Source organism: Pleurodeles waltl, chromosome 6, assembly GCF_031143425.1.
Source record: "Pleurodeles waltl isolate 20211129_DDA chromosome 6, aPleWal1.hap1.20221129, whole genome shotgun sequence".
Taxonomy (NCBI): domain Eukaryota; kingdom Metazoa; phylum Chordata; class Amphibia; order Caudata; family Salamandridae; genus Pleurodeles; species Pleurodeles waltl.
This window is the reverse complement of record NC_090445.1, coordinates 246,015,596-246,033,931: the sequence shown is the minus strand read 5'-3', so window position 1 is coordinate 246,033,931 and position 18,336 is coordinate 246,015,596. Positions and strand designations below refer to the sequence as shown.

Below are 18,336 nucleotides of genomic sequence, written 5' to 3'. Positions count from 1 at the left end.
CTTTCAAACAGTAGAATAGGTCGGCCTTGGTTAGGGAACCACGAACTTATACAAAGGCAAATACTTTCTACTGTTTATAATTATTAGTTAAGAGCCAATGATCAAGTGCACGTAAATACATAATTTACGTTCATAATGAAGTCTCTACTCAAGACATCACAAACTTGTCTATTTTGAATTTGGTTGATACTGAAGTAAATTAATAAAATGCACCAAGTTGCTAAAAATTAATATTTAGGATCAAGCAGCTCAGAAAGCTATAGTTATGCAGCTATTACTGACAGAATGTCAGAAGGAGGTGAATAGATGGAAAACATTGCACTTTTAGTAATATGCAAATTCCACAAAACTAATAGTAACAGTAACGTTCACAAACAACTAAATAAAACATTTTAATTGAGATTTCAGACTAAAAATAGATTCCCCCGGGCCACAGGGAAGGTCCAAGTTTCACTGAATGTTCGGAGTCTTGTAGTCAGCCCGCAGCTTCTTTTGGTGGAACAAGGTGAAGAGACACTGGCCCTTAAAAATCGCAGTCCTATCGCAGTTTATATGGAGAAATGATGAAGGACATGAGCGTAGAGGGTCGGGAGTATAATAATATGTGCTAGTTCAGCTGCCTGGTTCACTCATGTCACACCCTCAAAATCTCCAAACAGTTGTTGTAGCAAATGGCTATCCAATCAGGCTGGGTAGAGGCCCACTGCACATTGTTAATTTCTCCTTCTGCAGTGTAGGCTAGTATCGGGTCTTCAATAGCACGTGGCATCTGTTGAATATCCCATATGAGAGCCTGGTGATCATCCGCTACAAAAGACAGGAAAAAATTGATTTATAGCCAGCTCCAATTTCGACAGCGATTTATTTGGCATCACTATTTAGTATGAATTCACATAATTACTTCAAAATTTCATCACATTAGACTGCGAGCCCTTGGCAATAAAGATAAAACTGACAATTCTGAGGCTTACATGATGAGGACTATTTTCAAATACCTCTAACAACTTGTTAAAACCGGCTTGCCTTTGCACCTGCAGGTCACTCTAGCCCATCTCTGTTCACCATTTCATTCAGATTCTTAGTAGTTAATTCCTATTCTCTCTGCTGGAGTTTTAATATAAAACCCACTGAAAATTTAAATTAACCCTTTCGTAGCACCTTTTGATAAGCTACAGTTGTCACAAGAAAAGATGTACAAGCACTAGCAAAGCCAATATGTTTACCAAATTTCTCTAATATACACACAGTACAGGTAGAGTATGACGAGCAGAAGATCAAAGATCTTCCACCATCCAAAAAACATATGACAAGGGCAGCAGCCTTACCAGATTCCCTCTTGAACACAGAACAGGCATAATGCTGGCATCAGCAGCATATGAAAACCTTACAAAAACCAGTCGATATAGGCAACAGTACTACAAGATTCCCGTGCCCTTGGCTACCTTGGAGTTCTTATATCTGTGGACCTATGTGGAAAGTAAAAGGTTAACAGACAACTTTTGGTGAGAACGTACTGTGAAAACGCCAATGATATTTCCCCATCTGGAGTAGTGTCTACTACATCTTTAGGTTATAAGACATACTTGCTTACAAATGATGGTTAGGTGCAGCAGTGTCGAAGGGGTGGCTAAGAGTAGGAGAAGATAGATCAGGAGCAGAGTAAAAAGACTGGTAGAAAAAGGTGAGTAGGAGCTGCAGGGATGGACAGGTGAGTTGGTTGCTCAGGGTTTCGTAGGATGGGAGCTAAACAGACAGTGAAGCAGACAGACTGAGGAGCAAACTAGATGGAATGCAGAAGCAGATGAGGACCACGAGAAGGGCATAGAAATCATGCTCAACTGCAAAAATACGACTGGGTTAGAACTGGAGTTCAGGTGTCAGAGTGAGAGCGAGATGCTGGGAGTTAGTAGGGACGGGTAAGACCGATGGCTGGCACAGGGTAGACTTAAGGGCAAAGGGGGCATAGAGGCCTGAAAAGGCATGTCAGAGGGGTGTTGTCTAAGATCTGTAGCGTAGGCTGGTTGAAAGCGGATACCTGTTCTCTAGAAGAATCAGCAGAAAGGAAAGCTGGTTTTCCCAAAGGCTATAGAACGGAAACTGGTTCAGAGGATTATTAAAGTCCTTTCCTTGGATCTTTTCCTTTTCTTACGATGTGCAGATGTATGGTGCTCCTTCTCATGTTTCCTGTGTCTTCTGGATGAAGGACAAATCCAAGGGTATGAGCACTTGTTCTTCATAGAAGACACCATTAGATTGGCTTTCCTTGCCTACATCATCTTCAGGCACATAAGAAGAAAGCATGAGCAAGAACTGGTCTTGTGGGAATGGCCCACACACCACAAGCACCCTGAGTGTAGATTAATACCTGCCACTTGGTGACAGAGGGGTTTAAAGCCAGGAAACTTTGGCAGGGAAATTAGTTCCCACTCCCATTAAAAAAAAAAAACAGAAAAGCAAATGAATATATGAAAGCTTTCAATTTTGGAGAGGAAAATAAGTAACTTATCTGTCACTGTAGATCTCCAGTACTGGAATCTTCTATAGATTTACATGTTTCAATCATGCCCAGCTGTGTAAGTGGGAACCCCCACAGTATAACTAAAGAGCATTACAATGTTAAACACAGCCTAGAAGGGCAAGAAAACATTCACTTCAGTATCTTATCCACACCATTTAAAAAATAACCAAACACAGCCAGTTAGGTTGCAGCATCCAGTAGGACACTCCTCTCAGAGGCTTCCTCTTCTCAGATTCTCAAGCACTACTGTGAACATACAGCTCTATAGATAAGGTGAGCTTCTCAGGGGAAAAGGGTGGGTTGCATATAAATCTTGCAGAAGATTGCAATACTGGAGAACTACAGTTACAGGTAAGCAACTTAATTTTTTTCTCCAGTATTGGATCCTACATGGATTCAAATGCCTGAATAATAATAGTTAGTGGGTAAACAGCATAATGCATACATTATTAAATAATAACATAGTGGAATAGAACATGGAGTGTCAGCTCACTTTATTGGAATACATGACATAATACTGCTTGTCCCACTGTTGCATCTTTCTGCACTGCTGAGTTAAAGCAGTAGTGCTGCATAAACCTGTCTCTTTATTTTATCTCATTGCTGCTCTGCAAAGGTCCTGTATAGACACACAAGCAAACAAAGCTGTGACGGTAGAAACACTTCTTGTGGAGTATGCTCGAACTTTAATTTGTAAATTCCTTCCTGCTTTTTGATGAATGAATCATATGGCTGTGGAAATTCATCCTGCTACATCTTGTTTACACATTGGGAACCCTGGTCGAGAAGTGTCATTTGCTACTAGTAGATTGTCTGATTTTCTAAATAGTTTTTTTATTTTTTTTTACAAAGACTGGAAAAAAAAAAAAAAAAAACAGGCCCAAAGCAAAGCTAAGCTAACTCTCCAAACAGGAAACTGTTTCATTTCCTAAGAAAATCCCTCAACCACCAGGGTTATACCTTGGTGGCATGCTTCATCACTGGGTCCTTTCCGTTCCACTACAGAACTGGACATGTTGCGACCAACGGATTACGTGGGAGCACTTGTTATAGTTTGGTTATGATGATATGTGAAAAAAGGGGAGAAGGGGGGGAAGAACTTATAAAAGAGACTGCCTACTGGGAGAATCTGTTTTAATACTTATCCCTGTGGCAGTATGACTAAAAGTGGGTAAGTCGAAAGGATAGGGTTAAGCTATAAACCTACCTTTCAAAACGTGGTCTACATGTTTCAAGCCTACCCCTAGGCTTTTCATCATCAGGATCGGTAGCAGCACCCTAGTGCCACTCCTTATGCAAAAAACTATAGTTCCAATGCACATCTAATGTGCATAAAAAAGTAATACTACACCAAACTGCGAAGTTGAATCAGTAAATTTACATTACAGATAATGGTATCATGGATCCTCCAGTTGACTTTTAGTCACACTTGCACCAAAGCAGAACTCCCACCTCTGAACCTGAATTTGTTCCAGCCCGCGGTCCGAACAAGAGCAGATTTAGAGGTGGGAGGATCCATGATACCCGTAACCATTATCTGTAATATACGTTTGCTGATATATCTTCATGGGGAGACATGAGGGGTCTGCCCAATTGGGATGCCCCAGGGGTGCAATGTCTGTCAAAGGCTCTCAGCAAGGGGCGTCAACCCGAAAAGGAGTGGCGACAGAAGAAACCACTGGTGCGCTCCCCTGCTCAGGGCACACAATGCAAACACTCCTTTACCGGTTCTTATGCAGGTGCAGGAGTCAATATGTAAGAGTTGGACTCATATTTGGGGCTGATGCCAAATTTCTGCAATGCATGCCATTGGTGGGACCGATTGAGGAAGTCAAAGGCCTGTGCTATATCTAGTAACACGGGTGCCAATTCCTCTGAGATAGATTGTGTGGAGTGATAAACTTGGGCTAAGCAGCGTATGTAGGAAAGTACCCTCTTTTTGGCATGGTTACCTCCACTTTTTGCCTGACGTCAGTGTGTTTTGACTGTTCACTGGGATCCTGCTAACCAGGACCACATTGACTAGGCTTTCTCCCTCTAAATTTTGTTGTTCCTGACGTTGGTACCCCACAATTGGCATACTGGTGCACCCATATGTCCCTAGTACATGGTACCCTGAGCATTGGGGCACTAGGGATTCCCCCATGGGCTGCAGCATGTATTATGCCACCCATGATAGCCCATGTAAAATGTGTCTCCAGGCCTGCCATTGTAGCCTGTGTGAAAAGGTGGATGCACCCTTGCACTACAAGCCACTGCACCTGGTCACTAAGTCATCCCTATGGCAGGCCCTCCTAGCCCAGAAGGCAGGGTGCAGGTACCTGTGTGAGGACACCCCTGCATGAGCAGAGGTGCCCCCACGAATTCCAGCTCCATTTTCCTGGACTTTGTGAGTGCGGGGAAGCCATTTTACCAATATACTGGACATAGGTCAGTACCTATGTCCAGATACATAAAGGTAACTCCGAACCTAGGCATGTTTGGTATCAAACATGTCGGAATCATACCTCAATACTGTTGCCAATATTGGTTGTATGATTCCATGCACTCGGGGCTCCTTGGAGGACCCCCAGCCTTGCTCCTAGCAGTTTGCAGGGTTTTCCCGGACAGCCTGCTCTGCTGCTCCCATTCTACAGACAGGTTTCTGCCCTCCTGCTGTCTGAGCAGCTCAAGCCCAGGAAGGCAAAACAAAGGATTTCCTTTGGGAGAGGGCGGCAGCACCCTCTCCCTTTGGAAATAGGTGTTACATGGCTTGGGAGGGGTAACCTCCCCAAGCCACTGGTATGCTTTGAAGGGTACATTTGGTGCCCTACTTGCATAAACCAGTTTGCTCCTGTCCCTGCTCTGGTGCAAAACTGGACAACAGAAAGGGGAGTTGCCACTCCCCTGTCCATCACCACCCTGGGGGTGGTGCCCACAGCTTCTCCAGGTGGCCACTTGATTCTGCCATCTTGAATCCAAGGGAGGCAGAGGCCTCTGGGAGCATCTGAGTGGCCAGGTCAGGCAGGGGACGTCCCAGCCCCCACCCTGCTAGGTGCCCAATCCCCCTTTTAGGGCTATATAGGGTCTCTCTTGGGTGGGTTCTCAGATTCGACGTGTAAGATTCCAATAGGACTCCTCTACATTTGTTTACTTTGACTTTTGGCCACTGGAACCTCAACTAGACTTCACAGGAACCTACAATCTGCAGCTCCAGTGAAGACATCGCCCTGCAACATTGTTTATCCGGTTCCTTCCAGCAACTGCAACATTTCCCCGGTTGTGCATCCACTCAGGGCAGCAAGTCTTCAGTCTGCACCAAGAAGCAAGAAGGAATCTCCCTTGGAGTGAAGGAGTCACTCCCCTGCATCTGAAGGCACCAACTGCAATGATGACCGGCTGGGTGGGTCCTCTTTCTTGCAACTCAGCGTGGATCCTGCAACACAAGTGGTCCCAAGTAGTCCCCTTGGTCCCCTCTGCCAGCTGTCTAACGTTGGAGGTGGTGAGTCTTTGCCTCTCCTTGCAGGATAGTACCCCTGTGCACAGCAACTCTTGCAGCCACTAAGGCTTGTTGGCTCTTCTTCCATCTTCAGGCTCCATGTAGCCCCATCCTCCAGCACTCTTCTTTGCAATGCGTGGTCTCCTGCCTGCTGCTCCAGCGACGTGGGACTCCTTTCCAGGAGTGCAGAGTGGGCTTCATTGCAACTCCTGTGCCTGCTGCGTGTGACTTGCCTGTGGGGACTGCATCCAAGACTGCTGGGGGTCACCTGGGACTCACCTACTCTGGGCTGAGTCCCCTCAGACCTTCCCGGTCCCCAGCAGCTCTGAAACCTCTCTTCTGCAACTCTTGCCTTTGCCAAGGTTTGTTAATGGTTTTTCCACACCACTGACAGACTGCAACTCTTATTCCAACGTGGGACATCGACTGCATCACTTCTGGAACTCTTCTTCTGCTCCTTTCCTGCAGAGGGGACGCCTGGTTTTCACCGTCGACCTGGTCTTGCATCTCCAGAAGGGTGGATAGTGGCTCCTGCCCCAACTGGACACAAACTAGAACTGGAATTGGTCCCCTTCTTTTGCAGGTCCTCTTCTGTCTGGATCCATCTTCTGTTTCTTGCAGTCTTGCCTTATCTTGCACAGTTCTTTTACAAAGTTTCTTTGTGGGTTTGGGAAAAAACAGGTTCTTACCTCTTCTGTCCTGGTTACTGGTACTTACCTTTTGTGGTTCTTAGTTCCTCCAGCTCCCCTCTACAGATTCCACTTACCTGGGTGGGACCTGACTTTCGCATTTCATTTTTTTAGTATATGGTTTGGTCTCCCCAAGGGTCTCTATTGTTTACTGGTATTTCACTGTGTCTATATAATAGTGTGTTTACTCACCTGCTAGTAGAATATTGCCTGTTCAGTATTTTAGTATTTGTGTCACAAAAATAAATGTGCTTTATTGTAGTAACACTGTGTGGTTCTTTCATGTGTGTAAATGCTGTGTGACTACAATGGTATTGCATGAGCTTTGCATGTCTCAGATAAGCTTTGGCTGCTCATCCACAGCTACCTCTAGAGAGCCTGGCTTCCTAGACACTGACTACACCTCACTAATAGGGGATACCTGGAACTGGTATAGGGTGATATCACCACAAGTGCCACAGCTTCCTACAGGGTATGTTATGTAGTGCGTTATGTTTGGGAATGAACCCGAACTGGCCATGATGTATCAGTGAGGAAAGATAAGGAAGATGACAAGAGGCTAGCACACTACTCAGCAGCTTTACATTTAGGTTTAGGAGGAGGATTGGTCTATATGCTATTGGAGTGGTGGGATCTTTAACCTGTTTAGGGACTATGATTATATTAGCCTCTCGCATGGTGGGGGAACCGTCCTTGCTGCAGCAATTCCCCATTGACCTCCAGGAGTTTGTCCACTATAGTGGCTGCATATCTGCGATAAAACTCAGCTGGGAAGCCATCATTCCCTGGAGTCTTCAACATTTTGAGGGAGCAGATCACTGCAATTATTTCCTCTTTAATGATAGGCCGAACCAGCACCTCTCTGGAGACAGGGGTAAGTGTGGGAAGTGTCACCTGGGAAAGGAGTCCGTATCTGAGGCAGGGAGGCATAGCATAGGCTAAGATGTGAGCGAAATATTTAGTTGATGGTCGTTTGTGTGTGCACTAAGTAGCCACTATTGTCAGTCATCATCAGGATGGGACTGTGGAAGCCTTCCTGCTTGACCAACTTAGCCAACATGACTCCAGTTTTATCGCCTTCGGCATGGAGTCGTTGGCAAAAGGTCGTGTACAGACTTTTTTGTAGGTGGCACCAGGCATCCAATAAAGATATATGGGTTTTACTTCACTCCTCTAGTTATTCAGGGCTGGATGGAAGATCCTGCTAAATGGCCCCTAAATCTTTCCAGAGGACTCTAATATCTTTATCTAGCTGTTGGCGAATCCCAAAAGTCACCTTAAGGCAGACCTCTCGAATTACTGACTTTATCGCCTCCCAGTCTATTACCCTGCTAGCCGATGTACCCCAATTTTCGTGGAAATAAAGGGTCAATGATTGTGCAACCGTCTGCTCGAAGGGAGGATCCGAAAGGGCCTCTGCCTGCATATGGCACAGCAGAATGGGTGGTCTTCTGGTGTGCTTCCCAAGGGTAAGAAGCACCGGGGAGTGATCAGAGAGAAACCGCTGTAGGTATACCGCGTTCGACACATCTAGGGGCAGGTTCTTTGAGATAAGGTAATAATCTAGGCGGCTGCGAGTGCCCGCTGCGGGGATGTAACATGAAAATTGCAGGGTGTCTGGGTTACAAATCCTCCATATATCCTTAAGTCTCATGTCTCTCATAAAAGCACAGAGGTCAGTCAAGTGGGGCTTAGTATGTAATGTGCGAGGGGGTGGGGTTCGGGGTGGTAGAGACAGGGGGGTGTCCAAGTCACCATTCAGAACACAATTGCAGTCGCCCGTTAGGATAACTTCAGCACTGAGGAATAGAGCTGCAGCCTGGACCGCTCATGTGAAAAAAGTGGGCACTATATTAGGTGCATACACAATCAGACACAACACATGTCCTCTCAACAGGCAGTATAAAATCACATATGGACCCTCTGGGTCCACTTCATGGACATGGTGTAAGAAAAGTACCCCAGGGGCCACTCAATTTACCACCCCCTGGCATAGCCTTAGTAGGAGGTGGCATAAATCTGTCTTCTCCATCAGCATTTCAGAAATCTGATAGTCTCCCCCATTAAGAACAATAGCCTTTTTACAGGAGAGACGTTTGTCGTTTCAGATAAGTTCTATGTTTCTCCAATTGGGCAATACTACTAATATTTTACATCACACATTTAGTGGTGGGTTCTATTCGTTGTTCGGACTGGTATTCTCTCAATCCCCACTTCCACCGACCAACCCCGCCCCCCATTCCACCCTGTAATGGATCTAGGAAACACCAATTAGTTTCACATCTTAAGATACATTGAACAAAAATGTATGTCAAACTGAATGCTATGTCAACGCAAACTCTGTTACCTAACTCCCCCCACCAACTGGGCAGCCCTAAAAATTACACCCACCTAGTTCAAGGCCAGTAGTAGGCCTATGAAGACCACCCCATTACCCTGGCTAAAGGGAACAAAAAACCTTGGTTACTTCAACAGAAGGCCCCTGCTCTATCTCCCAACTCGTAGACAGAGACTCCCGTCCCTGAAAGAGATAAATAAGGAAAAAGATCGGTATTGTACAGCACAATTTCATGACATGTATATCCACTTCTCTCCTTGTTGAACCAAACAATATCATAGACCCCCAACATGACACCACTTTGGCACCCTCACAGACAGCCCTACGAGGAGGCATTATGTCAAGGCAGTTGGCAGTCCGTCATAATTTATAGACAGTCTCCTTCTCCTGGGCGACCAATAAGCACCATGTGTGGGCCAAGACCAGTGGAAGAGGTCAGTCTAAACCAGTACTGTCACTAGAGGTCTCATGAGCACTGCGTCGCTGTTGAGTTCTCAACGAGCCACTTTGTGGATTCTCACAAAGTGCAATCGGCACAGACCTTAATTTTACTCAATGAGTGGCTACCATTTCAACTCTTTCCCCTATTTTTCATTCGTACTGGACGGGTTGACCAGCGTGAGGAGGCCGCAGGGTCCCAGCTTTGTCAGGGTTTGACTGCGTCCCACCGATTGTGAAAGTGTCCAACCACTCACTTGCCCCTGCTAAGCTGAAGAAGAAGTGCACTGTGCTACCATACTGAACTCGAAGCTTGGCTGGAAAAAAAGTAAGCTGTATTTCAGGTTCTTGTCTCGCATCTGTTTGAATGCCAAAAAAGATTTTCTTTGGTCTTGCACACACTGGGTGTAATCAAGAAAGATGGATATTGGTTTCCCTTGAAACATTGGAGGGGCCCTGCACTCTGACCCACTGGAAGATAACATTCCTGTCTCAGAAATAAATTAAAAAAAAACGCCCAATAATTACTCATGGGGGGGGGGCACAATTCGTATGTGCCCTCTTTATCATAAAAAAATGCAGAGTGTTTCTGGGCATAAGGGATACAGTTCTACATTCCTCCAGGAATATTTCGGTCGAGGGTCCCTCCCCCTTCTCGAGAAATCCAACAAAGCAGAGGTTATTCCTCCGGGAACAGCCCTCAGCATCCTCCACTGACTCGTCCAAACGGGTTGTCAGTTTCTGGAGGTTGACTACCATGGAAATGCCACAAACCTCCTGTTGAAGAGCCTCCACATTTTGTTTGGTCCCAGCCAGACCCCTTGAAACTTTATGCAAGTCTGTGCGGAGCAAATCAACTTTGATGGCGACAGCATACATTTTGTGGACCAAGTCAGTCTTGGAGCCTTGAATCGCTGCCATGAGGTCAGTCATGGAGGGGGGCAGCATCCCCACTTCTCTCAGACATTCCTGGGGTGGCCGCTAGCAGGGTTCTCCCACCGGATGTTGGGGATGGCAATGTGTACGTTTAAATAACAATCTTATTTGTTTGCTGCATCTTAGGGCCTCTGTCTTTAACCAGGATGTCCTAGTCCACGTAGAGGGCATAGGGGGATGCCTGCCCCCCCTCTCCCCTCTGCTAATGCAAATCCCCACCCCAAACCCTGGGCCACCTCTATACAGAGTTTGTAAGTTTCCAGCGAGGGGGTCCATCCTTGCCTCTGGGAACATTGATGTAAGCGATCAGACAGCAACATAAGAAGTCTTACTGCCTAGGTGCGGACCTCCAATTCCATCAAGAACACATGGCACATCAACGCGGGTTCAACAGGAAACAGGGGGGGGCTGCATCTTAGACATGCTCCTCATGTATGCCGTTTTTGTGGGCAAGTAAGTTAGAGCCAACAGGATCTGTAGTGGGGACTGTCCAACAGACAGCCTTGAGGCGAAGCGAGACACAATATGTGTAGATGCAAGTCAATGTACCCGGCTGGTATCGGGAAGTATGGCCTTGTCTGGTGCTTCACGGCAGACATCCCCTTAGGCTCCCCAATGCTGTCAAGTGGTATGCTTGAGCCTTCGCACTGCCACGGAGGTGATTGGATGGCTCCCCTTCTAGATTCAGCAGGTCCCGCTAGGCCCCCCCCCCCCTCAGGTGCCCCCAGGGTCTCACAGGTTGTTCCAGTCTCTGGGCCCAGGATTCTCAAATCACCATTGTGGAATAAGGTCCGTGGCAATCACAGGGGTCTCTGGGGCACACAAGGAAATTTCGAGCACTCTGAGCTCACCTGAGTGCTATAGCAGCCATCCCCTATGTACGTGGGGCCTCTTCCTAGATTAAGCCCCTCCGCGATGCACCGGTCCTGGAGGACACCAAGGGAGAAGGAGGTGCAGACCTTGGGCGTTGGGATGGACGGAGGCCTTCTCCCTGTTCTCCCCAGGGCCGCTGCCTTCAAAGCGGCCCGATGCCTGTCCAGGAGGCGTTGCACACCAGCCGCTCAACCCCCTGCGTCATTCATCAGGTCCACAGGGCCGCCACACAGGACGAGGGGATAGCCAGACAGGGGAGAAAAACAGGGCCCGGGGGAGTCTGCTCAGCCTTACTTTGTGGCTTTCTGGACCTTCTCCTCCCACTAACAAATGCAGCCCATCACCGGCTGCACAGCCTCACTCCTCTGCATTCCCTCGAACATTCTGCTGGAATTCTCAGCTGACAAGAGGGTAGCGGGGGGCCTCCGGAGAGTGGTTGGCTTTAACTGAGTAGGATGCAGTAGGATATTTAGTTCACAAAAAACAGGAGCTCAAGGAGTTGTGTCTAGCCGGCCATCTTGCTTGGCAATGCCAGAGTTATCTGAATTTTACTCTAGGAAAAGCATGATAAAGATTTCTAGTTTCAAAAAAGAGAAGTATTTAACATTTCTTTTGAGGTGGAGTTGGGAGAGATTCCAGTGTATGACCCTCTGCAATTCGGTCTACTAACCAACGTGTTATTGATCTCCATTCTGTTAAATAACCTAATATTCAACCCAGAGTTGTGTTGAGGGAAACGGTAATGAAGCTGGTGCCTTTCCACATTCCTGTTTTCTTCCAGAGTCTGTGCCCAGAGTGTCTTGTTTTCTCCTCAGAGTTTTTTTTATTTTTTATAAGTTGCCGATGGAGACTGTCTATATTGATGCTGTGGGTATTTAGGCAGATATTACTATTGAGAAGGTTGATATGACTAATAGCGATAGGATGATATTCACAAAAGAGCAGCCGCCTCTGTTGCAGAATACCCAAGGACCTTGCTGTATCAGGGTTTTGTTTTAATCTACTGGAACCCATCTACATGTTTCTCAAAAGGGGCTTCACCGTCATTCGGAAAATCCTGAATTTCGCCATGTACTTTGGGCCTGAAAGAAGTGATCTTTAACCACCCTTGCCTCCTAAAAACAACTGCTCTTGCCAAGTTGTCTAGAGTTGGTGGCTGCAAATTCCATAGCAGTCTATTATTTCTGACAATGCCCCTTGTCCTCCGTGATGGATCTTTTTTTACTTCCAATAACATCTTCTGGCAAATGGCTGCTAAGGAATTGGCAGCTGTAACTGCTATTGCTGACAGAAATGTTTTCCCATATTATCTAGATGTCTACCCTCTCTATCAGCCTGTGTAGAGGTTGGTACCAATGAGTTCTTAGAGTGGCGCTGGGCAGCCTGTGTCACCAAGGAATCCAGCTTTGGATGCCCAATTAAGCAAACAGGCAAATTCTCAGGTGTTTTTTTAATTTGATGACTAATCGGGTCACGATTGCTGAGACTTTTGCAGGATTTTTCAGTGTTTTAACGCCTTCCTTCCAAATGTAATCCATAATAGGAACGGCTCTGTCCGTTTTACAAAAAGGTTCACTGAAGTTGTACAAGGAACAGTCTGATTGTTCTGAGGCACCAATAACACAAACTTTTTTTCTGCTTACTCTAAAAGCTTATGAAATCCCATAGATTCTATGCAAGTGAATCTACAGGTTGCGGAATTGGCAGCGATCAGGCTGGCATTAAATAGTCATCCCATTCAGCAGCCACATCTTGATGTTTCAGTATTGCTTCTTCTCCTTCCTCGTCCGTAGACGTATTACCATACATTGGAAGGACTGAGGTTTTTGGCTGAGGTTTTTGCAGAGGAGAAGGTGCAGATGGTAAATTACAGGGTGTTTGTAGAATGGACAACTGCACATGCGGAGATTGTGGCGGTATTGAAGCTTGTCAAGATGAAGTTGTTTTCAAAGGCTCTGGGAAACTCAGTCTGCAAGCATGAATCTTAAATCAGTGTTGAAGGCTTTGGGCAGATGCAGGTAGCCTTGAAACGAGCACCCAAACCCTCTCTGGAGTATCGGTGTGCTCTATAAATCCCACATCACATGCAACATTTACCTTTCATTTTGTTGTTGTAAATAGGGTTGGTATTCGTCCATATATTGGTCGCCATGAAACTCTGAGGCTGAGAAGAGTAATATTCCTTTCCATAATATTAATCGCCTTCATCATCTAGTTGACATTTTATGTGGAGTTCTGATGTGCTATTCCAAAGGGCCCATCATCATCAGAGTCATCCTTCTCTAGTAGATGAATAGAAGGTAGTGGTGATACCCTACTGGGAGAAGCATGTTATTAATGGGACAAAAATTATTTTGTCTTTTTATCAACTCTTCTTTTCCTTCACTGACTAGGTCATCTACAATGTTGTCGTTTTTGTTGTTGATGGCGTCGACTGCATCGTGGAAAAGGTCACCAGCTTTGCCATCAACAAATTTGTAGCACATGCAAGTTTAGTCTTCTGCGAGCTAGTGGTAGCTACCATCACTGTTGTTGTGGATGAGATTGTAGTGGGCGATCTGTTTGTGAACAGTAGGGTTGAAGATGATTTGTCTGCAGACTGTGCTGAAGTGAGATTCTTAAAATTCAACAGTACTTTGCTAGATGGTGTTGTGGGTTCTGACTTGGGAAACAGCCCCTTTGTGTGTGAGAGAGAGCTCTATGGATGGACTTTGCTCGCTTGAAGAACTAAGATTTCTTTTTTTTTTTAAGCTGTTTTTGGAGGTGGTTATACGAATTGCCCCTTCTGACCTCTCCCTTTCTCTCTCTTCTGACCCTTTTTGCTAGCTTTTGGAGAATCCTCACTATCTTCCTCCAAAGTTGGAGTATCCATAGCTTTGAGATTTGAAATGCATAGCCATACCCTCCCATCTATATTATTTAAGGTTTTAGAAAAAAAAGGACAACAGATTATACAGTTTTTTTATTTATTTTTTACCTTTCGAGCGGGTGGAGGAAATATATGCATTCCTGATGTGGATCCTGTGAATGAAGTCATCTACTTTCTACAGGTTCCACATGGTCTGAAAAGTCTGTTTTTTAAGCAAGCTCTGTCATGAGGAGCAGTTAGATTTTTCTGACCGATGGTGGTATTTTAAATCTAGCTTAAATGAGCAGAGCTGAGGGGAGGACCTTTCATGACGTGCAATGGAAAATCTGAGAGAAGGAAGCCACTGATGGTAATGTTCTACAAGGTGATATAATCTGGCTGGAGTATTTTTTTTATTTTATTTTTTTAAACAATGTAGATAGGGTACTGGAGTGAATGTTTTCTAGCCTTTCTAAGCTATGTTTAACATTGCAGTGATCTCTAGGTATACCATCAGACTCCCACTTCGATGACAGAGAAGGATTCAAGCATGTGAATTTATGAAAGATCCAATAATGGAAAAGTGGAGTTATAAGTAATTTCTTCTCCAACAATGGGCCGTTCATATATTTATATAGTTGAATCAGAATTGTAAGCAGTATATAGCCATCATAATACATAATATAAAGCAGGAAGAAGGATCTTCATTATTGAAACAAATTTCTGAGGACTGCCTGTCCCACTGCTGCAACCACATCTAGACAACATGCTTGTTAGGTTAATATATCTGGATAAAAGCACCAAAAAACTCATACCCAAAGGTATATTGCGACGCTCAGCTGGCACACAACAAAAACCAGAGAACTAGAACAGCCGCATGAGATCTGAAGATCAAAAGGAAACTGATTCCAGGCAGTAGGGGCGTAAAGGAGAAGGCTCTACCACCATATGTTGCAGACATCGGTGCATCCCTTGCACAAGGAACCATCCCTTAACCCCATAGATGTGAAAAAAGTCTGGCTCATCTCTCACCTTCCTCTGCCAGCAAAGATCCAGCAGAAAGCATTAAAAATGGATTTGATGGCTTTCCTTGAAAAACACCATGTCCTAGATAGGTCCCAGTGCGGTTTCAGGTCAAATGATTGCACTGAATCTGCCCTGGTGGCTGCTACAGGAGAAATCATACTCTTGGTTGACAGGAATAGCAGTGCAGCTTTGATTCTTCTGCCACTTTTGATACTGTCAACCACTCTGTGCTAATCAATCAGCTGGAGTCCAAAGGTGTCAGGGACACTGCCCTGTCTCTTTTGTGTTCCTTCTTGGTGGATAGAGAAAGTGTTTTTTATATCAAGATGGCCCCATTGGCAAACCTAATTTGATCATTTGGTTTCTCTGTGATTTTATATGCTGACGGCATGCAGACTGTGGTCTCAGTCTCGTGTGATGCCAAAGCAGTTTAACTGCATGGAACAAATTGTTGTCTTGATGCAGAAAAATTATCTAAACTTAAATTCAGGCAAAATGGAGGTACTTATATATCTTTTTGGTCTGCCTCCTGTTGGCCTCATGATCTTGGTCCCGTTCCCTCCCCAGTTGATAAAGTAAAAAACCTAGATGTTTTTTTACACAAAACTCTTGTTCTCTGACCAAATAAATCTGGTCACTTCTTTCTGCTTTTTCCTGCTCAGAATGTTGAGGAAGAAAATTAGTTACTTGCCTGTAACTGTAGTTCTCCAGTATTGGAATCTTTCATAGATTCACATGCTTGAATCATTCCCAGTCGTCAAGATGGGAGCCCTCCAGTACAATTACATAAGTAGTGCTGAAATATATAAACACAAGGGCCCTAGGCCTCTTCAATTTAACAGTCTATCAGAGTCATTGTAAGAAAAAAGGACCAAACTTGAGTATCCACCAATCAGATGACACCACCCTCTAGAATCCTCCTGGGAGAAGCTTCAGCACCTCAAATTTTCCAAGCACAAGTATGTTAGGGATAGGGAAAAAGAGAGAGAGCGCGAGAGAGAGAGAGCGCGAGAGAGAGAGAGAGAGAGCGCGAGAGAGAGAGAGCGCGAGAGAGAGAGAGAGAGAGCGCGAGAGAGAGAGAGCGCGAGAGAGAGAGAGAGAGAGCGCGAGAGAGAGCGCGAGAGAGAGAGAGAGAGCGCGAGAGAGAGAGAGAGCGCGAGAGAGAGAGCGCGAGAGAGAGAGCGCGAGAGAGAGAGCGAGAGAGCGCGAGAGCGAGAGAGCGCGAGAGCGCGCGAGAGAGCGCGAGAGCGCGCGAGAGAGCGCGAGAGCGAGCGCGCGAGAGCGCGAGAGAGCGCGAGAGAGAGAGAGAGAGAGCGCGCGAGAGAGAGAGAGAGCGCGCGAGAGAGAGAGAGAGCGCGCGAGAGAGCGCGAGAGAGAGAGAGCGCGCGCGCGAGAGAGAGAGAGAGAGAGAGAGAGAGCGCGCGAGAGAGAGAGAGCGCGCGAGAGAGAGCACAAGAGAAAAAGAGCGAGAGCGCGAGAGAGAGAGCACGAGAGAAAAAGAGCGCGAGAGCGCGAGAGAAAAAGAGCGCGAGAGAGAGAAAAAGAGCGCGAGAGAGAGAAAAAGAGCGCGAGAGAGAGAAAAAGAGCGCGAGAGAGAGAAAAAGCGCGCGAGAGAGAAAAAGCGCGCGAGAGAGAAAAAGCGCGCGAGAGAGAAAAAGCGCGCGAGAGAGAAAAAGCGCGCGAGAGAGAAAAAGAAAAAGCGCGCGAGAGAGAAAAAGCGCGCGCAAGAGCGAAAAAGAGCGCGCAAGAGCGAAAAAGAGCGCGCAAGAGCGCGCGAGCGAGAAAGAGCGAGAGAGAGAGCGCGCGAGCGAGAAAGAGCGAGCAAGAGCGCGCAAGCAAGAGCGAGCAAGAGCGCGCAAGCAAGAGCGAGCAAGCAAGAGCGAGCAAGAGCGAGAGAAAGAGCGAGAGAAAGAGCGAGAGAGAAAGAGCGAGAGAGAAAGAGCGAGAGAGAGCGAGAGCGAGAAAGAGCGAGAGAGAGCGAGAGCGAGAAAGAGCGAGAGAAAGAGCGAGAGAAAGAGCGAGAGAGAGCGAGAGAAAGAGCGAGAGAAAGAGCGAGAGAAAGAGCGAGAGAGAAAGCGAGAGAAAGAGCGAGCACGAAAGAGCGCGAGCGAGAAAGAGCGCGAAAGGGCGCGAGCGAGAGCGAGCACGAAAGGGCGCGAGCGAGAAAGAGCGCGAAAGAGCACGAGCGCGAAAGAGCGCGAGCGCGAAAGAGCGCGAGCGAGAGAGAAAGAGCGAGCGAGCGATAGAGAGCGAGCGAGAGATAGAGAGTGAGATGAAAGTGAGCTTCGCCAGGGAGGCGGGTGGGTCGCCGTGTGAATCTATGAAAGATTCCAATATTGGAGAACTACAGTTACATGTAAGTAACTAATTTTCTTACTCCAGTATTAGAACTTTCATAGATTCACATGCTTGAATCAGAGTAGCGAGCAATATTTAGGCACATTGGAACATTGTAGCCATGTATGTCACAAAACACCTGCATATATAATATATGTATATAAAGCAATACTTCAAACGAAATACTGTCTGCTAACCCCATCCTTACCCCCCCACTTTTTTTATACATCAAAAGCATTGGATCCACATCCGAAAGTAGCAGACAAACAATGTGCATAACTAAACTAGGATGGAGGGATGAAAGATGGCTCACCTTCACCTGAAGAGGTTCCTGAGGACTGCCTGACCCACTGCTACTTCTCGCTGAGATAGTGCTTCCAAGCAGTAATGTCTTGTAAATGTATGGCAGCTTTTCCACATCGCTGCTCTGCAAATGTCTTGCAGGGGAACCCCCACAAACAGCACTGCTGAGGAAGAAACTGCCCGTGTAGAGTGAGCACGGACGATGAATGCAGTGGCTTGCCCGCTGCTTGATGGCAAAATCGAATGGCTGAGGAGATCCATCTGGCTATACTCTGCTTGGAGAGCGGTTGACCTCATCTGGGTGCACTGTAAGCTACAAACAATTGATTGGTACAGCGAAAGGACTTAGTTCTGTCCAGGTAGAATTTAACACATCTCTTAATGTCTAAGGAGTGTAATGCTCTTTCCGCAGGAGTTGATGGATGTGGAAAAAAGGTTTTAAAAACTAAGGGCTCGTTCAGGTGAAAATCTGAAGGGACCTTTGGAATTAAATGCTAGTTTGTGCGTAGCAGTAGTCTGTCTTGTTTGATCTGCAAGAACGGCTCCTGTATG

At 46.1% G+C, this 18,336-nt stretch overlaps 1 protein-coding gene across 1 annotated transcript in view; it reads right to left on the bottom strand.

Moving 5' to 3' along the window:
• Positions 1-379: 379 nt before the first annotated feature.
• Positions 380-18,336, bottom strand: part of DCAF7 (DDB1 and CUL4 associated factor 7) — a 198,987-nt gene continuing 181,030 nt past the window's right edge. The window contains exon 7 of the mRNA XM_069238012.1: positions 380-807. Within this exon, the coding sequence (XP_069094113.1) occupies positions 635-807 (173 nt within the window). The 3' untranslated portion in view covers positions 380-634. The remainder of the gene's footprint in view (positions 808-18,336) is intronic.